Source organism: Hevea brasiliensis, chromosome 17 (assembly GCF_030052815.1).
Source record: "Hevea brasiliensis isolate MT/VB/25A 57/8 chromosome 17, ASM3005281v1, whole genome shotgun sequence".
Classification (NCBI taxonomy): Eukaryota; Viridiplantae; Streptophyta; class Magnoliopsida; order Malpighiales; family Euphorbiaceae; genus Hevea; species Hevea brasiliensis.
In genome coordinates this window covers 37686021-37713732 of record NC_079509.1, presented here as the reverse complement: position 1 = coordinate 37713732, position 27712 = coordinate 37686021, and the positions used below count along the sequence as shown (strand labels likewise).

Below are 27712 nucleotides of genomic sequence, written 5' to 3'. Positions count from 1 at the left end.
TGAAGTTGGGATTGTTTTGAAAATTATTTGGAAGTGTTTTTAACAGGTTCCGAAGAACTGTTTTCTCCATTTTTAGCCGGTACTCCGCCGGATTTTCTTTAAAATTTTCGGAACCTTAAATGAATAATACTTTTGATAAATGGCTGAAAATAAATTATATTTCATAAATTATATTCAAAAGCATGATATAAATTAATTAAGGTATATTAGAGTGTGCCGGTACACCGTGTGGCATTACTCACTCGGGTATACTGTACACGGGTAAGGGGTGTCACAGCATGCATGATTGCAGAAGTCGGATTGAGGGAAGCAGCCTCTGATAGTAGTCAAGCACTTCCTAAAATTTACCTGGAGTGCAAATAAATACCAGATTTTCAATCATATCCTTATAAAGCATAAAATTAACCCACATAACATTAACATTAGACATAATCATCTGCCCACACATTCATTCTAATACTTTTAGAGATGGCCTCTATGGCTTTGGCCTTTGCCTCTCATGAAGCCTTGCTTTTGTCCTCTATTTATATGTCCTCATAACCAGATTTTATCCCAATTTTGTTTCATATTCCTTCTTGTTTGGGAGGGCCAATGTAAGATGACAGGAGATACCCACACCGAAGTAGCCAACTCTCTTATCAATTAGGGCTATTAATTTAATAAAAAAGAGACTGAATTTTAACAATTGGATAATGAAAAGATTTTGGACCAACATAAATAGCTCTTCAAAATTATTCTAAGAAAAAATAGCATTTATCATGGACATAACTCAAAATTTTAAGCATTAATGTATACTAAGAAGGGAAAGAAGTAACAAATAACAATCATCTGAAAATTAAGCATGTGTCAGAAGCATCTAAACCACATCTTCACCAATGACAAATGTCCTGTAATTACAATGATTAATCCAACAAATCTCATCCTCTTATCAAATAATTCTTCCCTTGATTCTACATTTTTACCAAACAAATCCCCTTATGGTGAACTAATTTAAAACAACACATCAAATCTACAATCAACCACACCAAAAAGCACCCTTAACTCTTACAAAATATCAGAAAACCCAACCAAATTCAGGATACCTAGAAAGGAAATCCACAAAATTTCCACCAATCCAATAAAGAACAATCAATCAAAGTTTCTAAATGAATCAAGAATGAAACTTTGAAAACAATATCACCATAAGAGCAAGATGGGTTCAACAGTGAAATTCTATTGATCTATGAAACATACAAAAAAATATTGGAAATTGCTATATGATAGTGATGCTTTCTTTTACCTTACCAAAATGCACCTTTACCAATCACAGTTAATTGTTCAAAGTCATCAATTCCAATTTTACGTCGTTACAGCCTTGTATACCTTGTTTCCCCGTGTCCCGAATTCCACAACATGTCCTCTTGTTCCTCATTTGATACCTACACTTCTTGTGCTCTTCTTTGAAGCACTTGACATATAAAACAAAGTAAAAGAAGTTATCAGAAAAAAAAAAAAAGAAGTTACATTGAAGCAAATGTGAAATAGAAAGAAAATAAAGATCCAAAGATTAAATTCTTAGCTAACAAAACCAGTTTCAAGTTTTCGTCACCTTATTCATTCTCTCACTCTACCTACTATCCTTCGCTGTGGAATGGAGCTGCAACTCAATCCTCAAAGCCAAAATTTCAGAATCGAGGAACAAATACTTTAATGAGCAAGAGATTGAGTGTTTGCAACTCTCTATCGGCGACATCCTTGCAAGCATATCTCAACTATTAAATAGCTGCAAATCCACAACACAAATGCAAGCATTCAAGAAAACTCAATTCGTATTTCAATTCGTATTTCAATTGCAAATGGTCTAACAAAGAAAAATAAATAAAAAAAATTGCATAGAGCGACCATTGTTGATGAATCTGTGGCATACATCAAATCTTTAATTTTCCTCTAAAATAGAAACCCAAACAATTTAGACGAATATATTAGCAAACAAAACAAAGAAAGAATCGATAGAAACATATAACTATGGGTGGAGGAAAGGAGTACAACCTTCTTAAGATTTTGGGAAATGTCTTCGTGGAAAACCAGAAATGAAGAAGAAAAGGAAGGAAAGGAGAGAAAAGCAGAAGAAGAAGAAGAAGAAGAAGAAGAAGAAGAAGAAGAAGAAGAGGAAGAAAACCTCAAAGATCCAATACCGATTGTCAAATCAAATAGGTGAAAACTCTACCAACCTCTTGTGCGAAAGAAAGAAGCAAAAGCAACAGAAAGGAAGCAGGTGAAGAAAATCAAAATTCGAGGAAGAGTAAGCAGGGCTGTTCACTGGTCAGTTTGAAAGTAAATTGCATTCCAACCGACCCAACCCATCATTATACAAATTAATGTGATCTGGTAATGCAAACCGATCCAACTCGACTGTTAAGAATTTGTCCAGCTGGTCTATCAGTTGACTTTTAATCTTGCTGAGTTTTCACTTCATGATTTGCGTGTTTAACTTAATATGGCACCAATCAAAATGATTTTCATTCTATAATAAAAAAGTCAAATTAATTAACTATATAATTTTTTTAACCACTTTACCTTTTTTATACACATTATTAATTTTTATTATATCGCACAATATTTTTGCCTACAATAAATTAAAAGAATAAAATTTTTTTTAACACATTCTCATATTTAAATAATATGATAGTTAAACTTTAAAATAATAGTAAATTTTAAATATCATAATGTAAATATTCCCTCTAATCCACCACACATAATAATGAATATGTAATGAAAAAAAAAATTAAATGAACTAAAAATCTTTAATTCAATTCCAACTACATTGCCTAAACTTTTCATGAATAAGCAACACTAAAATTTGTTAATTTTATAATCTCAATCATTTGAAATTCTGCCAATAATGAACAACTACGCTCCTATTGTTGATTGACATAACTCTTGAAATTCTTTAAAAAAAAAAAATGCATAATAGAAATTAGACAAATCTAGCATATTACTATAAGGAAGCAAAATTTTAATTATTATACTGCTCTCCAAAATTTTAACTACTCAGAAACTAATTACACATATTTCTTTTTCATAACAACACAAAATCAAAGAAATTTTGTATTAAACAAAGAATTTGGCCTGCAACCAAAGTAATTAGCGTATGTTTTTATTTATAATTTTAGTGCCCACCAGAAAGTCTGAAACCCATTTTAGAGTCTCAACCAAATAAAGTTGCTGCATGCACATGAAGTACAAAATATAAAATATTCAAATGAATTTGGCATCATCTAGCCAAAGTGATGGAAATTAACAAGAACAACAAGATCCTAGGAATGTTCATGAGATGATTCAAGCAGTGTTATCCAAGGCGAGCGAGGCGCCAGGCGAGGCGAGCGCCCCTCTGTCGCCTTGACGGGAACGCCTGGTTGGGCTTTGGGGAGGCGACGCCTCAGGCCGGCGACATAGTGATGGAAATCAACAAGAACAACAAGATCCTAGGAATGTTCATGAGATGATTCAAGTAGTGTTATCAAAGGCGAGCGAGGCGCCAAGCAAGGCACCCCTCTGTCTCCTCGACTAGAATGCCTGGCTGGGCTTTGGGGAGGCCTCATCAAAGCAACGGTAAGTTTTTTTTTTTTTTTAAATGAAAAAACTAATAAACCTACCACTTACCTGATGCCAACAAAAGAGCCGCACCACGAAGACAGCAGGAGCCGCTCTTTTCCTTGACCTCACGCTCGCGACAGAGACAGAACAGGTACGCCCTCTCTCTCTCTCTCTCTCTCTTTCTCTCTCTTTCTCTCTCTCATCTTCTTCTTCTTCTTCTTCTTTCCTCTCTCCGTTCTCTCTCTTTCACGTCTTCTTCTTTCTTTCCTCTCTCCGATCTCTCTCTCTCAAGTCTTTTTCTCCTTGGCTTTCTCCCTCTCCACTTATTCTTTTTCCCTGCTGCATAGACCACCTGTTTTTTATTTTTTCTTTTTTTTTCCCCCTCTCCTCTCCTTCTTCTTTCAGCAGTCCCTTTTTATTTTTTTCTTTTTTTTCCCCCTCTCCTCCTTACTATTAATTAGTTATTATTAATTAATTATTTATTTGTTGTTAATTTAATTATTTTATTTTTTTATTCTCGTTAATTAATTATTTAAATTTTATGGGTATTGCTAAATTGATTATTTTACTTTGTATCTTGTTTAATTAGTTGATTAATTAACATGGGTATTGTTGATTTGTTGGTAATTAGTTTAATTTTTATTTGTTATTCTTGTTAATTTGATTAGTTTTACTTTTTGCCTTGTTAATTAGACATTAGTTGTTAATTAGTTATTTATTTTTTATAGGTATTATTAATTTATTGTTAATTTGATTTTTTTACTTTTTATTATTGTTAATTAATTGTTCAATTTATATGGGTATTGTTAATTTGTTATTAATTAGTTTGCCTTTTACTTGTTATTCTTGTTAATTTGTTTTAGTTTGATTAATTTTGCTTTTTTCTTGTTAATTAGATATTAGTTGTTTATTTTATATGGGTATTATTAATTTATTGTTAATTTTATTATTTTCTTTTTGTTCTTGGTAAGTAATTATGTAATTTAAATGGACATTATTAAATTGTTGTTAATTAGTTTACTTTTTACTTCTTATTATTGTTAATTAGTTGTTAGATTAATTAGTTTTACTTTTGTCTTGTTAATTAGACATAAGTTGTTAATTAGTTATTTATTTTATATGGTATTATTGATTTATTATTAATTTGATGATTTTACTTTTTGTTCTTATTAATTAATTGTTTAATTTATATGGGCATTGTTAATTTGTTGTTAATTAGTTTACTGTTTTACTTTTTACTTATCATTCTTGTTAATTACTTATTTAATTTATATTAGGTATTGTTAATTTGTTGTTAATTTATTTATTTTTTATTCTTGTTAATTTTTTTGTTAGATTATAAATGGGTGATAAGAATAATACATCTGAATCTTCTACTAGTAGTAGAAGAACGGACCCAGGATGAGCACACGTAATTCAAGTTAGTGAAAATAATACCAATGATCTTCAATGCATGTACTGTATGAAAGTGCATAAAGGAGGAGTTAATAGAATCAAGCAACATCTTGCTGGAGGTTACAAAAATGTAGTTCGGTGTCCAAAATGTCCAAAAGATGTAAGGAATCAAATGCATGAATTCATTGCTAAAAAAAGAGAGCAAAAATCAATTATGAATATGGAAAGACCACCTGAATTTGATGATGTTGAAGCACTGGGATTAGATGAAAATGAGGAAGAGGAAGAGTTGATGCAAGAAATTGGTAGTGAAAGACTAAGGCAAGTACTGGAGGTTACAGGTACTAGTGCTTCAAAAAAACCAAAAGTTTTATCACCACAAAATATTAGAGGGCCTATTGACTGTTATTTTTCCCCTAGACCTGCTGTTATGGGAAAAAATATAAAGCAAACTACCATTGATGAAAATAGTCCAACTAAAAAGGAGTTAAGGGAGCATGCTTGTGTTGCCATAACATGATGGATGTATGATGTGGGAATAGCTTTTAATGCTGTGAATTATGATAGCTTCCAGGAAATGATTCAAGCAATTGGAAATTATGGGAGAGAAATGAAACCTCCAAGTTTTCATGAGGTTAGAGTTCGGTTACTTAACAAGGAAGTGCAAATCATAAATGATATTCTTGAGTCTCATAAAGAATAATGGGAAAATTATGGATGTACAGTGATGTATGATGGATGGACAGATAGAAAAGGAAGAACCTTGATTAATTTCTTGATTAATAGTCCAAAGGGAAGTGTGTTTATCAAATCAATTGATGCAAGTGATGAATCAAAGACAGCGACATTGTTGGCCAGTTTGATTGAGAAAGAATTGATGGAAATTGATCCCAAAAAAGTGGTTCAAGTTGTTACAGATAATACATCAAATAATGTTGCAGCAAGTAAAATTTTTATTTAATTTTTTATATTACTAAAAAAAATATCATTTTATTTTTATTATTAATGGAATGAATTTTTCTACTAGTTTATGACAGGGAGAATATTGGAAGCAAATTTTCCTCATCTATACTGGACTCCATGTGCAACCCACCCATTGTATAGATTTGATGTTGGAGGATATCTTTAAGATCTGTGTTTCCAAAGAAATATTCCGCAAAGCTGTTGAGCTTACTGGTTTCATATATGGCTCTTCAGGAGTTCTAAATATGTTGCGGAAGTTTACTAATGGAGTAGAATTGCTAAGGCCAGAGCAAACTAGATTTGCTACTGCTTTTATTACACTGGGAAAGATTCATCTTCAGAAAGCCAACATTAGAAAAATGTTTACTTCGAAAAGTTGGACAACTAATAAATGGGCTAAAGAGGTGAAAGGCAAAAAGTGTGAAAGGACGGTTTTGAGTCCTGCCTTCTGGAATCATGTTGTTTATGCTCTTAAGGTTTTCGGTCATCTTGTTCGTGTGCTTCGACTTGTTGATAATGAAAAAAAAAACCAGCTATGGGATATATTTATGAAGCCATAGATAGGGCTAAAGAAGCCATTGCCAACTCGCTCAATGGCAATGAAGAGAAATACAAGAGCATTTTTGAGATTATTGAGCGAGATGGTCACTTCAATTGCATCGTCCTTTGCATGCTGCCGGATAATTTTTAAATCCTGAATTTTTTTATCCAAATAAGATGAGAATTGAATCTGACGAAGAGATCAATACAGGATTGCTTTCGTGCATTCATAAAATGGAAAAAAAAATTCAGCAAAAGTTGACATGATTCTTGATGAAATTGAGAGATACAAGGCAGCTACAAGGACCTTTGATTTTCCTTTTGCTATTAGAGGAAGAACAATCAAATCTCCAAGTTATTAATTTAAATTCTTATTAATTTTTCATTTTGCTCATTTATTAATTTATATTATGAATTTAACAATCAATGGTTCTATATTTTAATAGCTGCTTGGTGGAAAACATATAGTTCTTCAACTCCAAACCTACAAAAGTTTGCTGTAAAGGTTTTGAGTCTTACATGTAGTGCAAGTGATTGCGAAAGAAATTGGAGTGTAGTTGAGTATGTAAGTAAAATATATATATATATATTCTTAATTTGTTATTTTATCTTGAGCCTTTTGAGTTTGAAGTTTAACTTATTTGTTACTATAAAAATAAATAACAGCTTCATAATAAGAAAAGAAATCAGTTATATCAAAAACGCTTGGACAATTTGGTATATGTGAAGTACAATAGAGCGTTGCTATGCCAATACACTTTTGGGGATATCACAACACTTATTGATTTGACAAATATTGATGAAAGTAATGAGTGGTTGCTTGGTGAATTAGAAAAAGGTGATGGGGATGATGATGATGATGATGATTCTCTTGTATTTACGGATGACGTGTTGACCTGGGGTGATGTTGGTAGAGCAGCTGGAGTTTCTAAATCTCGTTATGAATCGAGATCGACTACAAGATCAACACCGGTTGAAACTCCATCATTACGAAGGCCTCGTGCAATGAGAGATGCATTCTCTTCGCAAGTTGATGATGATGAAGAGGAGGAAGAATTTGTGATGGCAGCTATTAAAAATGAAGATGATTTTGGAAATCTTAATGATGAGTAGTTTTAATTATAAGTTTTTCATGTACTTCTTGATTTTGTTTATTATGACTTACAACTTATTTTTATTTATTAAAGTCTGAACTTCTGTAATTTACATTTTCTATTATATGACGGATAAATTTTGATAATTGTCCCTGAACTTATCTAGCTTTAACATTAATGGGCCAACTTACTAGGCCAGTAATGACAATTAAAATATCCTAATTTTTCAAAACTTTTAATTATTATATGAGTATTAAATATTTTTCCCTATAGTTTTAAAATGAGTAACAAACCAAGCTATTTGTTTCTCATCTTAAATATATATATATATATATATATATATATATATATATATATATATATATATATATATATATATATATGTAATTTAAATAATAAACATTTATCAAATTAATTTTTGTTCAAAATTTTTGCTTAATTAATTTTATTTAAATAAATTTTCTTTTGTTTTAATTGTAACTTTTAAGTTAATTTATGGCAAAATTACTTAAAAATATTTTTAAATTCTTTTTATATTTTAGTTAAAGTTTGAACTTTTAAATTATTTTTAAAAATATTTTAGTTGCACCAATTCCACATCAAGGGCCAATAACTAGAGTAATGGCTAAGAAACTTCAAGGCTTGGTACATAAGCACATCACCAAGTCCAAACCGACCTCTTACAAGCATTCAGTTTGGACTTGGAGGAGGAAAGCCAACCTTGCTGTACATTCCTTAGCATATTTGAGGAGCCAAGAGACCAAGTGGCATATGTCCAAGGTAGCATACATGTGGTAGCCACATTAGCAAATCCATCCTAGTTGGCATCCGATGCAGCATCCAGGAGGAGTGCCTAGGTGATAACACAATTGGCAGACCATCTCCACCAACCTTCAACCATTTATAGAAAAAAGCAAAGTTACGACTTTCAGCTTTAAGACAAAATATCTCTTTTCATATTGTCTTTTATTTGTAGCCTGCTAAATTTGACCTTTCTATTAATATTTGAACCTTGCATCCATTTTAGGAGAGATTGCTGTATTAACCAAGACTTGCACATGTCCCATGGTTGTTGAAATGTCTTGGCAGAATACTCCAACCCATATTTTTGCCTTCTTTTGTTTCATTTTGGACACAGAATTAAGAGGGCATTTTTTTTTGAATGAAATTGCTGGAGCTTTGTTTCAAAGTTCTTCTTAGAACTCTCTCTATTACTCTTAGCAAATTTTTAACTTGATTTGTTAAGTTTTATTATATGTTCAAGGTTGTTCATCAGCATAGGTGAATTGGTCTTGTTCTTGGCTACCTTTCATGTAATTTTTCGGTTCTCCATCTTCAAAGGTGAAGGGTTGAAGGTTCAAGTAGTTTCTTTGCTTGTTTTGAAGACTGTACTTTGGTCTTTCTTCTTAGTGGAATCAGCTACTAAGAGGAGAAATCGTATCACACCCCAACCACTTCCAAAGAACATCAAGGAACCTTTATACATGACCCATCGACCTGTGCAGAGTGAGACTCCGATACTAAATGATATGAACCTGCATAACTATCTATTTCATTCTATGTATTATTATTCTCTCTATATGCTACATTTAAAACCCTCTCATAACTATCTAAATCCTTTAAAAGTATCTCTCTCGTTCTCTCTCTCTCTCACTCAAAATGTATAATTACTTTTAATAGGTATCTACCCTACCTATTGTTAGATATCAATTTCATTCCATATATTATTATTCTCTCTATATGCTACATTTAAAACTCTCTCATAATTATCTTAACCTTTTCGATAATATGTTAAATTATAATAGGTGAATGATATGTTAAGTTATAATACAATCTTTGTTATCAATTTTTATTTAATTAAAAATAATTTAAAATTCAATTTTTTGAATAATTAATATAAATTAAACCATATTAATGTAAAAAATAATTTAGAAACTTTTTATATTATAAACTTAAGTTTTATAAGTTTTAATATGGTGATTTAAAAAGTATTTTTTTTTACTAAGTTTATTATGATTATCTTTACTATATTGTGATTTAGAAAGTTTTTCCATATTATATATAAAAGTATAAAGGAGAGGGAATATTGGCTTTGTCCAAATTGCTATCATTCTTAAAATTAATTATAATAATATTTTTTATTATTTAAATTAATTTTAAAATTTATATATATTTAAATTCTTAATTTATAGTTAATATAAATATAAAATTTTTAATCTTATTTATATTTAATTTCAATTAAATATAAATTTTTCTAAGAAGTGATTAACTAAAATAAGAAAGTAATAAATAAAAAATAAAAAATATAATTTGATCGTATTATAATATTAAATAAAATACTTTATTAGTATCTGATTTTTCAAATTTGTATTTACAATTAGTTATTTATTATACATATTTTATTAGTTGCATGTTATTTTTTAAGTTAATTTTCATCTACGATTTTTTTATTGCAATGAAATAATATATTAACGTTTATAAAATTATGAATATTAACTAAAATAAAATATTTAATGACTATACTTTATAAAAAGATGAAAATAAAAATAATATAAATCAACCAAAAGATTATAATTAATTTTAAAATTTGTTACATAAAAAACTTAAAAAGAATTTTATTTAATTTTAATTAACGATAAATAAATTTAAAATTCTTAGTCCTATTTATACTTAATTTCAATTAAATATAAAATTTTTCTAGAAGTAATTAACTAAAATAAGAAAGTAATAAATAAAAAATAAAAAATATAATTTGATCATATTGCAATATTAAATAAAATACTTTATTAGTATCTAATTTTTTTTAATTTATATTTACAATTAGCTATTTATTATACATATTTTATTATTTGCAGATTATTTTTTAAGTTAATTTTCATCTAAGATTTTTTTATTTGCAATGAAAAAAAATATATTAATATTTATAAAATTATGAATATTAACTAAAATAAAATATTTAATGACTATAATTTATAAAAAAAAATAAAAAAAATATAAATCAACAAAAGATTATTATTAATTTTAAAATTTGTTAAATGAGCAACTTAAAAAGAATTTTATTTAATTAAAGATAAATACTTTTAAAAATAATTAAATTTAAACCTAATTAATTTATTTCTATGTATTTTTATATCATTACAAGTATAATTTTCTAAAAATTGTTATTATAGAGCTAGCATTTTATCACTTATAAAATATTATTTTTTTATTAATAATAAATAAAGCAACAATATTAGTAATATATTATTTACTTAGATTTATATTTATATTATTACGTTATTAATGTTTCTCTATTTTTGTTCTTTTCAGCATTGAAAATGGTAATGTTGATTGTTCTTACTCTTTAATAAAAAAAAAAGAATCAAAATAAAAGAGATATTATAAGAATCAAACTGTGTTGGACTAAATTTATCTCACTTTATTGATATAGTTCTAATTTTTTATTAATAACTCAATCTATAATCATATTTTATCTAATCATATTGAATGCCAAAAAGAGAAATAATTAAAGCTGAAATAAATTTTATAAAAATATTTTTTATTATTTTTTTAAGAAACATAATATAATTTTAATAAAATTAAAATTTAAACATGTAATACATATGGTATATTTATAATACCAAAAATTCATTTCAAAAATTATTCTATTTTCTAATTTTACAAATAATTTTCGTTTACATTAATTTAGATATACAATTTTATTATACAAGTGTGTATTATTTTAAATTATGAAAAATTAAAATAAAATATATACAAATCAAACTTAAAAAAAAACTTAAAAAAAAGTAAAATAATAGAGTTTAAATAAATTAAATTCAATGAGCTTTACATTTATTATTAATTTATTTTAAACATTTTCACCTATTTATATTTTTAAAACTTATTATTATATTTTTTATTATATTACATTTAAATTTATAATTAAGTTAATATTATATGTAATGATATAACACATAACTTTTATAAAAATATGATCAAATAAAAAAAATAATTTTAATATTGATAAATATTTATATTCATATAATTAATTGAAATGACATTAAAATTAATATTTATAATTTAAATAATTAAATATAATATTTATAATACAATGATAATATTGTATAATATATAAAAAAATTAATAAAAATTAAAAAAATTTAATTCATGAGTTTTTATAACAAGTACGATAACAATACATATTTCAATAAAATAACAATACTATGTAGTTAAATTATTTATATTGAATATATTATATGCATGAAAATTTAATTAATACTCATATAATATATAATTATTAAAAAAATAAAATTATCATATTTTAAAAAATTTTATTGAGATATGAAAAATATTTTTAAGGATAATTAAATAATATATACAAAAACATTTCAAATATTCATATATTATTGCATTAATTAAATTTTTATGTTAATTATTAAAATTTTAATATTTTAATTGAAATATTTCAATTAATATTTAATTCTTATATACATAAATATAAATATAGCTTTCATACTTTAAATTCTAGTAAAATTTAAATATATAAAACATCTTATAAATGAAATAGGATTTTAGAAACTATTAACAAAGGTTAATTTATTAACAATATTTAAATTTAAGAACGAATATTTACTGAAAATAAAAATTATCCCTATCATTGAACCCCAAACCCCACTCTTCTTTTTAATTATCCCTCACCAACTATCCCCCCTCCCCCTTCTCTGTCTCTCTCTCTCTCTCTCTCTCTTTGGTGGGAAAAGAAAGCAAAAGGAGGGGAGGAGAGAGATTTTCTATCAAATTCTCAGATCTCTCTCTGTACGAGTTCAGGACCTTTAATCGCTTTATCAAATAACCAAAATGGGACGGAAATCGTTGATCTACTCATTCGTTTCCTGTGGAAATGTGATTCTTGCTGAGTACACAGAATTCAGTGGCAATTTCAATTCCATAGCGTTTCAGTGCCTCCAGAGGCTCCCTGCCACCAACAATAAGTTCACTTACAGCTGCGATGCCCACAACTTCAATTACCTCGTGGACAATGGCTCAGTGAGTCTTTTAAAATTATTATTTTCTGTTTGTTTCCCGAGAAATAAAAGAATCGAATGAAGTGTAATTTTTGTAAATTAATTTTAAGAAACGTAATTAAAATTTATTTAAAATAAATTCTATGTTTGTAATCGATTTGAATAAAAGATTATGTCAAATTGCCACAAGAATCCCCTACCTACTGTTTTCGTTGTCTTAAATCCAAAACCTGTTTTCATTCTTTCCTCACTTTTCCCTATGAAACCCTCTCTTCTTTCTTCTTCCATAATTTTATTTCTTTCTATGATAAATACTTTCTCTGTGCTCTCTCCACCAGTTTATCTCTTTCTCTGGTCATCTCTCGTTCTCGGTCCCTTAGCCATGGGACGTGGTAGAAAGCGGCAGCTACCGGAGTTAACCCTCGATATCGACGGAACTGCCAGAAAGCGAGGCACTGCCAGAAACCGACGGCAATTCCCCGGAGTGTTGTGGATCCAAGGCGGAACATGGAGGCGGCGATGTTTTGCCACAGGGAAACAAGCAATTTACGGAAAATAAGAACACTACCGTTGGACCTGTTGAACAGTTGGAAACAAGCTCGCCGCTCTTGGTTAGTTACCTTGGTGCTTTTATTATTTGGAATTCTGAGATTAAGGTGTTTGGTGATTTTATTATTTGTAATGCTGAGATTGAGGTGTTTGGTGCTTTTACTATAAATTTTAAATAAGACTACGAAATTGTGATTTGGAGACTTTAGATCTCTTTACAATGAGTTTACTGTAAATTTTTTTTATGGTTTTAAGGTGTTTGGTGCTTTTATTATCTGGAATTTTGAGATTAAGGTAAAGAGGAGTGTGCGGTAAAGAGGTGTTTGAAATAGAAACTCCGGCTATAATAGCAACTATGAGTTGTGAGTACAAATCCCCCATTGAAAGCCAGGACATCACAAGGTATTTTACCACCTAGCTAGATGAATTTTTCTGTCTAATGGGTCTAATTTGTGCACCATGATGTTCTTTTATATCCCCAAGTGTCCCAACAGCCCTTAAAACCAATTACAAGGGCTTGGCTCTCTTTCCATGCTTATATGTCTCTGCTTTATTTCTTATTTCAGTTTCTGCAATGCTTGAACTAAGACACTTTTAATGTGAAATTAAATATAACAAAGCAATATCATAGAATTGCTTGTAAATAGCCGTCTTACTATAGTATAGTCATGGTCAATATGGTATGGTGGTATAGTCATGGTACCTTCTGTTTTATTATGTTATAAGAGTAGATGGCTTTGCCTTTTGGATATGAAATGATACTTTTGTTTAATCCATTAAAGGCATTGTTACATTGGCTATGTGATGCGAACCATAAGAATGATGCTTTGAAACTCATGAATAGGTTTGTTTTATAATCCCAAGAAAGCCAAAATCAAGTTCAAACACCAAAAAATACCTTGACCTATCAATTATAGATAATTGAAAACCAAGATAATTCAAAGATAGAATTAAGGATTCTTGGCCCAAAGTTTATAATCAAAGAAGAATCAAGAATATTAAGATTATTAAACCCTACAAGATTAATCACTCTTTGAGAATTTAGTTTAGTTCAAGAAAGAATTTAGGAGAAATCCCTCTCTTGTATTGATTTTATCAAAAGTAATGTTCAACTGAAAAAGTATTAAGTTAGCCTTAATATGCGGCTGAAACCTTAAATCCCTAAATTAAAAAAAAAAAAAACCCTAAAAACTAATAAAAAAGCTAGAGTGGGCTGCACTCCTACCTAAGGCCAAAAATACATAAATAAGGTCGAAAACACATAAATTTGATAAAAAATAATTAAATAAAAATATTCAAACCTGTGCTAAATCAGAAAAAAAACTCACTAAATTTGTGTAAAAACCTGTCAATTCTGTCCAAATATTTCTTGATCATCTTCTACGCAAACTTGGATCAAATTTAGCCACTTCTCATCTTCTTGTAACCCTAATTTATTGATTGTATCTTCATATTTAGCTTCTTGTGCAACTGCTTCCTCAATTAGCTCTTGCATCTTCTTAACTCTAGTCCTTGTGATTGGAGCTTTTTGTGCAATTGCATATTGAATCATCTCACGAACATTCCTAGGATATTATTGTTCTTGTTGATTTCCATCATCCCCTCCTCTTCAAAAGGATTCGTCCTCGAATCTTCACCTACATCAAAAGAGGAAAGATCAGTAATATTAAAAGTAGCACTCACATTGTACTCACCAGGAAGATCCAACTTATAAGCATTGTCATTAATCTTGGCCACCACTTGAAGTGGACTGTCTCCTCTAGAATGAAGCTTAGACTTCCTTTGAATTAAAAATCTTTCCTTTCTTATATGCACCCAAACCCAATCTCCTGGTTGGAAAGTAATTTGCTTTGTTCCTTTATTAACTTGGGCTGCTTATCTATTATTTTTCTTCTCAATTTATCTTTTTCATGGATCTTTTTAACCAACTCAGCCTCCTTCTTTCCATCTAAACTTGAAATCTCATGCACAGGCAAAGGAATCAAATCTAATGGAGTTAAAGGATTGAACTCATAAACAATCTCAAAAGGTGAAAAACCAGTGGAACAATGCACACCTCATTTTCCTTATCTTATACTGAATAACATAAGGAAAAGTCTCAAGAAATTCCACCCATTTGGCATGCCTATGGTTGAGCTTGTTTTGTCCCTTCAAGTGTTTCAATGACTAATGGTCAGAATGAATTACGAGCTCCTTTGATCACAAGTAGTGCTTTCATGTCTCAAACGCTTACACCAAGACATGAAGCTCTTTGTCATACGTGGAGTAGTTCAATGCCGCACTATTTAGCTTTTCACTAAAATATGTAATGGGACGTCTCTTTTGCATAAAAACAGCACCTATACCAATTCCAGAAGCATCACATTCTATTTTAAATGTTTTAGTGAAATTAGGAAGACTCCGTAATAGAGCAAAACATAACTTATCTTTGATTAAGTTAAAAGTACGGTTTTGTTCCTCACCCTATGTAAAGCCAATATTCTTTTTAACAATCTCAGTCAATGGTGCAGCTAAAGTACTGAAATCCTTAACAAACCTTCTATAAAAACTAGTTAAACCATGAAAACTACGTACCTCAGTAACAGATGTAAGAATCGGCTAGTCACGGATAGCTTTCACCTTCTCTTCATTCATCTCGATACCTTTTGCACTAATCACATAACCCAAAAACATAATTCTTTTCATGCAAAAAGTACACTTTTTAAGATTAGCATACAATTTCTCTTTTCTAAGCACTTCAGACACACAGCTCAAATGAAGCAAATGCTCTTCCATATTTTTACTGTACATTAATATATCATTAAAGTATACAACTACAAACTTACAAATGATTGCACGCAAAGCAGGGTTCATTAATCGCATGAATGTACTAGGTGCGTTAGTCAATCCAAAAGGCATAACTAATCGCTCATATAAATCATATTTTGTTTTGAAAGCAGTTTTCCACTTATCTCCCACTTTCATCCTAATCTGGTGGTATCCATTTTTTAAATGAATTTTTGAAAAAACACAAGTACCATGGAATTTATCTAACATGTCATTTAGCCTAGGAATGAGATATCTATACTTTACCTTAATCTTGTTGATAGCTCGACAGTCAATACACATCCTTCAAGAACCATCATTCTTATGCCCTTTTGTCTCAGGATTACTTCTGTAAGCCGGTTGATTGGGAATTACTGCTCCAGGAACAAAATCAATCTGATGTTTGATCCTTCTAATAAGTGGCAACTCATTAGGCATCTCCTCAGGAAAGACATCTTGAAACTCCTGTAAAAGAGGAACAGCAGAACCGGGCAAAGAAGTGTTAAGGTCAGCGAGATTCAAATAAGCCTCCTTGTACATAAATACAATCATTGGATTTTTAGTACAGAGTGCATTCTTAACATCTCTTTCTTTTGCAAATAAACCCACTTTTCTCTCTTTGCTCTCCTTTTGCACTGGACTCACTTTCTTTCCAGTCTCACTCAATACCTTTTCACTCCTCTCCTCTCTTTGTTTTTCTCTTTATTTTCACTCTCAATCACTCTCTTCTTCTCACTAGAACTCTCGGCCTCTCCTTTTTCTACACTTTTACTCTCAACCTTATTAGTGTTTTCCTTCTCAATTGATCTTCTTAATTTCGCTTGATCCTCATATACTTGTCTTAAGAGTTAATGGAGTCAATGTTACCTTTCGGCCATCCTTTTTAAAAGAATACCGATTTCTATAACCATCATGTACCGTTCACCTATCAAACTGCCATGGTCTACCAAGTAACAAATGACCATTGTCCAGAGGCATCATATCACATATAATCTCATCATGATATCTACCATGGAAAAAGCAACTAGTGCTTGCTTAGTCACTTCAACTTCTCCACATTCATTTAACCATTGTAACTTGTATGGCCTAGGATGTTTCAAAGTAGGCAACTTTAATTTCTTAACCAATAGTGTACTAGCTACATTGGTACAACTACCTCCAGCTATCATCATACTACATGCTTTATCCTGAATGAGGCATCTAGTGTGAAATATATTTTCCCTTTGCTCCTCTTTACGAACCTCTTCCTTCACTTGCATATTCAATGCTCTCCTAGTGACTAATGCACTCCCTTCTACAGCATACTCCACATTAGTAGCATCTTCTAATGGAGGCATAGAATCACTTTATTCATCACTCTCAGTCTCTATATCTCCATTATCCCTTAAGATCATTGCCCTTTTATTGGGTCATTGTGAAGCAATATGACCTGTCTCCAAACATGTAAAGCATTTATATCTCTATTTCATTGAGATTAGGAAGAGTTCATACTTTTATCTTTGCTATCTCCATGAGGCTTACTTTTACTTTCTTCATGCTTAGGCTTAGAAACGACCTTATCCTCCTTCTTGGGCCAATTCGGTTTCCATGAGCTGTTAGGAACCGAACTTGTGCTACTCCCATATCTCGGCATCCCTTTCCTCCTGAGTTGCTTTTCAATTTTCATGGCCATATGCACCATGTCCTTTAACTCCACATAACGCTGCAACTCAACTAAATCAGCTATTTCTCTATTCAAACCACTTAGGAATGGAGCTATTGTGGCTTCTTTGTCCTCTTCAACATTTGCCCGAATTATAGCCATCTTCGTCTCCTTATGGTATTCTTCCATACACTCTGTCCCTTGTGCGAGTCTTTACAACCTTTGATGCAGTTCTTTGTAATAGTGGTTAGGGACAAATCTTCTTCTCATAACATTTTTCATCTCATCCCAGGTGTCAATGGGTCTCTCTGTTTCTTTTCTTGCTCAAAATCATTTGATCCCACAATATAAGAGCGTTGTCAGTAAATTCAACAGCAACAAGTTTTACCTTTTTATCTTCTAAATAGTTGTGACAGTCAAAGACTAGCTCAACTTTGCGTTCCCACTCAAGGTAAACATCTGGATTATTCTTCATTTGAAAAGATGGAATTTTCATTTTGATGTTCCAAATGTTTCGATTAATGCTATCACTACCCCTGTCATCTCTCCTTGGTCTCGTTTCATGCCTTTCTCTTCTCTGATAAAATATGTCCTCATTTATGATCAAAGCCTTATTGTCATTATTCTCATCTTCATCATCCTGCTTATCTTCGAACTTTTTAGGGGGGGAGTTGTTGTTGTGTCTAGCTTGCCTCCTAGCATTAGGCCTCTCCCTTTGCAAGTTACCTATAGTAGCATCTTGCCTATTTAGTCTACTCTCTTGCCTTTCCATTTGATTCCTCATGTCTCTAAGCATCAAAGTTAATTGTTCATACTGTTGCTGAATAGCTTGCATTGTGAAGAATTGATCTGGTTTTTCTTTACTATTTTTGTGTGACATAATTGTAAAACCTGCAAAAGAATGTTAGCAACTATCCTCATGATGTTCCCTCACGTGTTTACACTGAATCAATGTCACTCCCCTCGTGTTTCACACAATTTAGGCTTTTACTTTCTTATGTGCTCTCACACTCTTATCTTTTTCCACTCTTTAATTTTTCCTTTTAGCTCTTTAAGGAATTAACCAAACTCACTCAAAGTAACTAATTTGTAATATTCAACAAAATTGAAATTCAAGACAAGACCGAAGATATGAAATAAAGACAAGCAATATAAAGACGGACACAAAGATTGAATGATGAAGGATTCTATAATTTAAAGAAACGAAATAAGACACCAAATTATTAGAAAATGAAACAAACGAAACAATAAAGAAGTAAAAGCCTCGGTGAAATTTAACAATTTAGGATGTGTAGTGAACCCTAATTGTGCCACACCAAATCTACCTCCTTTTATTATTATTATTATTATTATTATTATTATTATTATTATTGATTAGTAGCAGACTTGAAATTCTGCAGTTCTTTTTTTTTACTCGTTTCATATTTGAAATTCTGCAAGAAAAAATATCTGCATTTTTTTTAAAAGCTGCTGCAATTCAATTTTTTTTTTTTTAAACAAGACACTAAGGAAAGGAAGGAAAAATTTTTTTCAGACCAAGTATTATTGAAGAAAATGCAAAATATTAAAAAAACAAGGATATTAATGAACAAGTCACAAACGAAATAGTATGATAAACAAATAGCAAAAAGAAAATACAAAAGGAGAGATAGAACCTGATTTGGAGCTAACGCTCTGATATCAAAATTGATGTGAACCTCATTAACGATGCCTTGAAACCCACGAACAGGTTTGTTTTATAATCCTAATAGAGTCAAAATTAAATTCAAACGCCAAGGAATACCATGACTTATCAGTTATAGAGAAATAAAAATCAAGATAATTCGAAGGTAGAATTAAGGATTCTTGACCTAAAGTTTATAATCAAACAAGAACCAAGTATATCAAGATTGTTAAACTCTACTAGATTAATCACTCTTGGAGAATTTATTTTAGTTCAAGAAAGAATTTAGGAAAAATCCTTCTGTTGTATTAATTTTAGCAAAAGTAATGTTCAACTTAAAAAGTATTAAGTTAGCTTTATATTTGCGGTTGAAACCCTAAATCCCTAAAAAAAAAAAAAAAAAAACTCTAAAAACTAATAAAATGCTGGAGTGGGTTGCACTCCTACCTAAGGCCCAAAACACATAAATAAGGTCAAAAATACATAAATCTGACAAAAAATAATAAAATAAAAATATTCAGACTTGTCCTAGATAAAAAATATTAAATTTGCGTAGAAATCCGTCAATTCTGTCTAAATATTTTTTGATAATCTTCAATGCAAACTTGAATCAAATTAAGCCACTTCCCATCTTCTTGTAACCCCAATTTATTGATTGTATCTCCATATTTAGCTTCTTGTGTAACTACTTTCTCAATCAACTCTTGCATTTTCTTAACTCTAGTCCTTGTGATTGGAGCTTCTTGTGTAAATGCATCTTGAATCTAGTGTTATCAAGGCGAAAGGCGACACTAAGGCGATAGAGTATTCTATGGCCTTAGGTGAGAGGCGAGGGCCTTTTTGAAGTAAGGCGCTATAACCTTAATTGCTTAAATTATATATATATATATATATACTTTTAAATAGTTGATAAGTAAAAAAGCATATTAAAAAGAAAAAAAAAACATTATTTACATTATGTCTATATATAAAATAAGAGAAATTGAAAGTAGTGCATACCTGAATTTTCAGCTTATGTATATGATAAAAGTGATACTATAAAATTATACATAATAAATAAAAAATTAGAAATAAGTCATAAGTCATATAATGGATAAATTTCAACAACTGTCCCTGAACTTATATAGTTGTAACTCTACAGTCCTTTAACTTTAAAATGTAACATAAAACTCTTTAAACTTTCAAATTTTGCACAGTAAAATCTTTCTGACTTTCAATTACTGATTTTTCAATTGGAAACTGATGTGAATAGCTCCCGCATGGCACTTAGTCAACATTTCTCTCTCCTCTTTTATGCAAAATGTAAATTTATTCTCTTTACATATGAAAAATTATTCTGTCTATAGAGAAAAAAAAGATTCAATTTACACATGGCTTGAGAGAGAAAAGAGAAATATTGACTAAGTTCTATGCTGGAACTGTTCAGATCAGCGCCTAATTGAAAAACTAGTAATTTGAGGTTGGATGGATTTTACTGTGCAAAATTTGAAAGTTGATAGGGTTTGATGTTACATTTTTAAGTTGAAGGACTGTATCTAAGGTGAACTTAACGTGATAATTTTTGAATGATTAATTGCTATTATTGCATATTGACTTCATTAGCATATGTTTGTGGGTCACATTTAAAATTCCTATTTAATTGGATTAATAAAAATTTTTTTAAAATTATTGACAATTTAATTTTTTTTATTACTTTAAAAAGCTTTAAATGTAAGTATAATCATTAAATTTTGAACTTTACAACTTGTTAATTAGGAATTTAAATATGAATATATTCTTTATTAGGCCAATAATGTACATTTGGATAATATCAATACTCCAAATTAAAAAAATTAATTATAATGATATCACCATTAAAATAGACATTAGTACATTATTGGCCAACATTAATGTGGGCCATTAATTAATGTCTATTTTATATTAATTTAGAATATTGAACAAAATTAGTGGAACATGAGCTCATTAATTTTATTGTTTAACTAATAAAAAAAACTTTTAAATTATTAAAATAATCAATTATTTTAAAATCAACATAATGGAATAATAGTGGACCCAAGTGCATATAATTAGAATAAAACCTTTTACTAGACTAAAAAGAATATCTTAATCACCCAACTAAATTGTTATATTCGTAAAAGTGATAATTTTGTGAGGCTATATTTTAATAATTTAAATTTTATTGACCTAACAAAATATGGGCTATTCAACTTGACCAATATGGGCCATTATAAAAATATTTTAAAATATCAATTTTAAAATTTTTAAATTAATATATCCATATTCTTTTGAGAATACCTTCCTGCTTGTTCACGCACACATATATAATTATAAATAAGTCAAATTTCTTTATTTTATTTTTATAACTTTTTATGTAGACTACACTTTTTGTCTTTCAAATTTTTTAACAAATATTTTATAATAAAAATAATTAAAATTATAACAATATAGTAAAAATATTTATTAAAAATATGAAATAATTTAAGGTTGATAAAATTATAGGCCAAATGTTATTAAAAAATATAAAACTTCACATGTTTTTACGATTATAGCCAAAACATTTTTTTTTGTCAATTTTGGCCTAATTTGAAAGTTTAGTATTTAGTATGACCTAGTCAAAATTTGGAAATTGGGGGGCACAGATGTGGCACTGACATGGCAAAAAAAATTATTTTTAATATGTTGTTGCTGACATGGCGATGACATGACAAAAACTTTTATTTTCTTACTGACATGTTGGCTGACGTGGCAAAATATTATTATTTTATGTTACTGCTGATGTATAACTTTAGTAATTAAAAAATTTAAATCTTTTCGACTTTTATCAATTATAGTCAATTTTATAAGTTTGTATTATTTATAACTAATTGACTAATTTTTATTTAATTTGATCAAAATTAATATTTTTTTACTTAATACAATTGTCAAAAATAAATATTTATATTATTTAATATAACTAAGAAAAAAAATAATATTCCCCTATCTCGTCTATCTTTTTTTGTGGTATTTATAGAACTAATTTATGAAAATAGATAAATTCTTATTTATTTAAAATTAAAAATATCCCTTCGCCCATCTCTCTCTCCTCCTACCGATTATCATCCAATAATATGTATATATACACTCTCCACCCACCTTTCCCCTTCTAAATAATCTCTCTCTCCCCATCTACTATCATCTAATAATATATAGACATTTAACCACATGTTTTTTATTATTATTATTATTATTTTCTAAAATGATGAATATAAAGAATTGTTGACATTTTTTGCAAAAATTTTTAATTTTTAATTAAATAAAAAAAACATGTGAGGAGAGAGAGGAAAATTATTTTTTTCATTATAATAAGTAAAATAAATATTCATTTTATAATTTTATTATGTAATAAAATATTAAATTTAGATCAAGTTAGATCAAAATTAGTCAATTGGCTATAAATAAAATAAACTTATAGAATTGATTATAACTACCAAAAAGCACCCTTAACTCTTACAAAATATCAGAAAACCCAACCAAATTCAGGATACCTAGAAAGGAAATCCACAAAATTTCCACCAATCCAATAAAGAACAATCAATCAAAGTTTCTAAATGAATCAAGAACGAAACTTTGAAAACAATATCACCATAAGAGCAAGATGGGTTCAACAGTGAAATTCTATTGATCTATGAACCATACAAAAAAATATTGGAAATTGCTATATGATAGTGATGTTTTCTTTTACCTTACCAAATGCACCCTTACCAATCACAGTTAATTGTTCAAAGTCATCAATTCCAATTTTACGTCGTTACAGCCTTGTATACCCTGTTTCCCCGTGTCCCGAATTCCACAGCATGTCCTCTTGTTCCTCATTTGATACCTACACTTCTTGTGCTCTTCTTTGAAGCACTTGACATCTAAAACAAAGTAAAAGAAGTTATCAGAAAAAAAAAAAAAAAGGGTTCACTAATTACTGTTTTCCTAATTATCTGTATAGGAATCAATTAATAAACCAGTAAGACAAATAAATGCTGATATAAAGGAATAATGGACCATAATTTCTATATCTACCTAAAATGCATTGAAGAAAATGTATACATACAGTTTTCAGGACCATGCGTTAAACATTGGCCTCCAATTCAGTTCAATAAGCAAAAAGAAGTTACATTGAAGCAAATGTGAAATAGAAAGAAAATAATGATCCAAAGATAAAATTCTTAGCTATCAAAACCAGTTTCAAGTTTTCGTCACCTTATTCATTCTCACACTCTACCTACGATCCTTCGCTGTGGAATGGAGCTGCAACTCAATCCTCAAAGCCGAAATTTCAGAATCGAGGAACAAATACTTTAATGAGCAAGAGATTGAGTGTTTGCAACTCTCTATCGGTGACATCCTTGCAAGCATATCTCAACTATTAAATAGCTGCAAGGATGTAGTTTATGAGGCACTTTTGGAGGACTTTCTGAAGAAATTTTGGGACAAAATTGAAATATTCTAGTACCCACCATCCACAAACTGATGGCCAAACAGAAGTTGTTAATCGTAGTCTAGGAAATCTTTTAACATGTCTTGTGGGGAACAACACAAAGACATGGGATTTAGTCATACCCCAAACTGAATTTGCTTATAACACAATTCTGTCAATCAAAGCACAAAGAAGATACCTTTTGAAGCTGCTTACGGGTTGAAACTTGAAACCTCAACATGTGCTTGATTTGGTACCCTTGCCACAAGAGTCTATAATAAGTGATGAAGGGGAAAAATTTGCTGATCACATTTGGAAGATTCATGAAGAGGTAAAAGCTGCCCTAAAAGCCAACAATGCAGCATATTCTTTTACTGCCAATCAGCATCATCATACACAAGAATTTGAAGAAGGTGATTAAATACATGTACATTTGAGACGAGAATGATTTCCGTAAGGAATTTACCAAGAAGTTTTGACCTTGTATGGCGGTGAAGAACATCAGTTCAACTGCATGTTTAATTGAGCTTCCGCCTAAGTTGCAAATTAGTCCGATCATTAATGTTTCATACTTGTATCTTTTTTATGGATTTGATGGTGTTGCATCTTTTATTAAGACTCAAATTCAGCAGCTACCAACTGCAAAGGCTGAAGTTATTGAGGAAGTGTCAGATCTTCTTGACGAGGGAACCCATATAGACGATTCTTAACAAAGTGGCTTGGTAAACCAGCAAATGAATGCACATGGATTTCTGAAGAACAGCTTAAACGAGTTAACCATAAACAAGGAATATGTCAAGGTTTACTCATCAGAACCGACTTATCTGACATGGGGAGAATGATGTGAGCATCCGAATTAAATTAGGATTTCAATTTTTTTTTTTTTAAAGTGTTCCTTCTTTATGCAGGATTCCTATTTAGTTTTCATTCTTAATTTAGAATTCCCATTTAGCAAAGTATTTTACTTCATTAGGAACACTTTTCCATCTCATATTAGTATATGTCCTAAATAGTATAAATAGTACAGCAGTAGTTAATTTCTCTATATTCTATTATACTTTTCAATCCAGAATTTTAATTCACACGTTTTCTTTAAACCTAACTACTTTCTCTTGTTCCAACCCCAATCACCCTATTCTAACCTCAATTGTTGAGATCTAATTGCCCTAACTTTCCCACTACATCAAATGGTATCAGAGCAAAAAAAGGTCCTAAACTACTACAGTATTTTTTTTTTTTTTTTGGGTTCTAACTATGGTTGCTAGAGGCAGAGGTCGTGGTAAAGGCAATCAGCCCCAACAAAGTAGAGTTGGCTGAGATGCAGAGGATGATTGAGGACTTGACCCAAGCTATACAAGCCTTGCAACGTGAGGAACCTGTGGAAGCCGAGATGGAGATTCCGAACCACAAAGAACTCGAAACTGAAGATCTTGAGATTGAAAGAGGCAATTGAGAATGTGAACCCTTTTTATGAAACTAGACTGCAAGTCCAGCAGTATGAGGTGGATTAGAATAGCGGTTACTACACGCTCTTGAATTGAATGGTGGAGGAGTGAAGATTGAAGTAGTTGATTTTCATAGAAAGTTACATGCAGAGGATTATTTGGATTGGGAAGCTAGTTTGGAGTTAAATGGAAACCCATGGCTGAAAATCGAAAAGTGTTATTTGTAAAGCTTAAATTGAAGGGGACTGGTAAGCCTAAAATCAGCAATTGAGAGCACAAGAAAACTAACTTGCGAAAGCAATTATTGCCTGCTAATCATACAACGGAATTGTATGAGAAGTCCCATTGTTTAAAGCAAAACAATAAGTCCGCTGAAGAGTACATTGCAAAATTTAATAACCTATCTATTCGAGTTGATTTGTCTGAAAGTACTGAAAAACTTGGTTCTTGCTACCTTGCTGGTTTGAATCACTCTATTAGGAGTAGTTCGTTTACACAATCTTGAGGATGCTTGTCGATACACTTTAGCGACTAAAAAGCGAGTTTTATGTTACGGTGCTAGAAAACCCATATGCAAAACAAATTGGCAAAACAATTTGGGGGCTGGACATAGGTATCAAACAGGCCAACAGAACTGGAAGGAGGCCGCTGTACAAAATAAAACCAACAAAGGTGCAACAAATGTTGAAAGGAGCAATAAAGGGAAAAGCATAATACCTTATGGTGGACAAACTAATTCTGGTTCATCTACAGTTAAAGAAGGCATCAATACTTAGGTCCAATGTTTTACTTGTGGAGAGAAGGGACATACTTCATTCGCTTGTCCACAAAGGATAACCGAGTTTGAGGAACAATTAGATCTATTTTTTTATGAATATGATGAGGAGATACAAGGAAACTAATGTTCATCCAGCCCAAGGTGAAACCTTAATGGTACGAAGGGTGATGACGATGACAATCAAAGATGATGAGGAAGATTGGAGGAGGCATAGTATTTTCCATACACGTGTTATTTGTGGAGGCAAGGTTTGTGATCTTGTCATTGCTAGAGGAAGCATGGAAAATATCATATCTACGGAAGTTGTGGAAAAATTGAAGCTTCCTACAACAAAACATCCTCACCATACAAGGTTGACTGGTTAAAGAAGGGGCCTGAGATACCAGCAACTTCTCAACGTTTGGTGAAATTCACTATGGGAGATAACTTGGAAGATGAAGCTTTATGTGATGTTATACCAATGGATGTTGGGCACATTCTTGTTGGGAGACCTTGGTTGTTTAATCATGATATGATTTATAAGACAAATCCTAATACAGATGTGGTGGTGCTACTATATTTAGTTGTAATAGAGCCACTAGATTCTGAACAAATGTGGCAGTGCCTCTAGATTCAAAACAAACATGGCAAAGCCACTAGATTTATATAACAGAAATGGCAGAGCCTATGTTCAAATAATTCCCTCAACTATAAGTCATGCATTTGAAATCTTAAGCTTATCTTGATTCGTATGGCTTACCTCTTAAGTCCCATTCCAACAAAACCAGATTTGATGACATAAGACATTTTCCCTTTAGAATCTGGATTTAGGAATAATGTACACATAATCACTATACGATGGTCTCACTTATACAGATATAATTTAGTCATATTGTCAAATGATAAGTTCAAACTAATATCAGTGTTATCAAACACAAATGTGGACAAGCCACATATCAATTCATTCATATTTCTAAATCGAACTTTTGGAAAACAAACAACAATTAGACCAGGATTCAGAATTCAGTCCTTTCAATCTCTAAGGTTCTCTTATGCATGATGCTCATACATAAATATTCTACAGGGTCTTCAGGTAAAATAATTGATGCAACTAATTTACAATACTTATGAACAGATATTCCTAGACTAGGACTTTTGAAGTTTTACTACTGTTAGGTAACTCCTTAAGTGCTTATATTGTTTTAAGTTCATCATTAACATAGAATTGTCCAACCTTCCATAAGTACAATGACGAGGACATCATGATGGACCTTGAAGCACCACAATTCAAAGGAGCCATGATAAGGCCAAGAGCCAAAGCTTTGCAAGCCCTAACACATTCAGCCAACACTATGGGGAGTCAATTGGAGTGCTTTACAATATTGCAACTACATATTCAAGGTGATCTTAGCTTGATCGAATTAGGAGGAAGCTATTTAGAGGCTTGTTGACTTGGCATGCCACGTGGCGTGCCATGTGGATGGTGACATGGCAGCTTAAATTAGGAGGCAACACATGTGGATGATTTATTGACATGCTCACCTACAAACTTTGGTTCAAGTCATTATCCATTGTACAAGTGATGAGTGAAAAATGTCATTATCCAACCTTTTTACATTTTTAGTAAAAGCTAAAATTTCAAATCTGGTTACAAGACAATGGCAGACTTTAGGGGAATAAATCTGATTTTGGAAGCCTTCCTTTTGTTGTTAAGTCATTCAAACATTTAAGGAAAAGTGTTGTGCAATAACCAGCCAAGCATGGACCATTAGGCATTTGCCATACTTGGCCAAGCAGCCATATAAACTCCTCCTTCATTTTGTCAATTCGTAG

At 30.6% G+C, this 27712-nt stretch overlaps 2 protein-coding genes and 3 long non-coding RNA genes across 5 annotated transcripts; 3 read left to right on the top strand and 2 right to left on the bottom strand.

Moving 5' to 3' along the window:
- Nucleotides 1–354: 354 nt before the first annotated feature.
- LOC110652656 (uncharacterized) lies at nt 355–3753 on the bottom strand. Its single transcript, XR_009145451.1, has 3 exons — nt 3643–3753; nt 1589–1762; nt 355–1447 (listed from the first exon to the last, which is right to left on the bottom strand). It is a non-coding gene; the product is annotated as an uncharacterized LOC110652656 (long non-coding RNA).
- Nucleotides 3754–5191: 1438 nt separating this feature from the next.
- On the top strand, nt 5192–6494 carry LOC131175277 (uncharacterized). The gene is made up of 3 exons (XM_058138991.1): nt 5192–5312; nt 5697–5915; nt 6076–6494. The coding sequence occupies exons 1-3, from the start codon at nt 5192–5194 to the stop codon at nt 6492–6494; spliced, it is 759 nt and encodes a 252-aa protein (XP_057994974.1).
- Nucleotides 6495–6737: 243 nt separating this feature from the next.
- LOC110652532 (uncharacterized) lies at nt 6738–7587 on the top strand. Its single transcript, XM_021808137.2, has 3 exons — nt 6738–6828; nt 6921–7039; nt 7141–7587. Exons 1-3 carry the CDS (start codon nt 6738–6740, stop codon nt 7585–7587), a joined length of 657 nt encoding a protein of 218 aa, XP_021663829.2.
- A 4593-nt stretch (nt 7588–12180) lies between these two features.
- LOC110652020 (uncharacterized) lies at nt 12181–13328 on the top strand. Its single transcript, XR_009145446.1, has 2 exons — nt 12181–12593; nt 12910–13328. It is a non-coding gene; the product is annotated as an uncharacterized LOC110652020 (long non-coding RNA).
- Nucleotides 13329–14366: 1038 nt separating this feature from the next.
- LOC131175352 (uncharacterized) lies at nt 14367–16250 on the bottom strand. The gene is made up of 2 exons (XR_009145453.1): nt 15695–16250; nt 14367–14757 (listed from the first exon to the last, which is right to left on the bottom strand). It is a non-coding gene; the product is annotated as an uncharacterized LOC131175352 (long non-coding RNA).
- Nucleotides 16251–27712: the final 11462 nt, after the last annotated feature.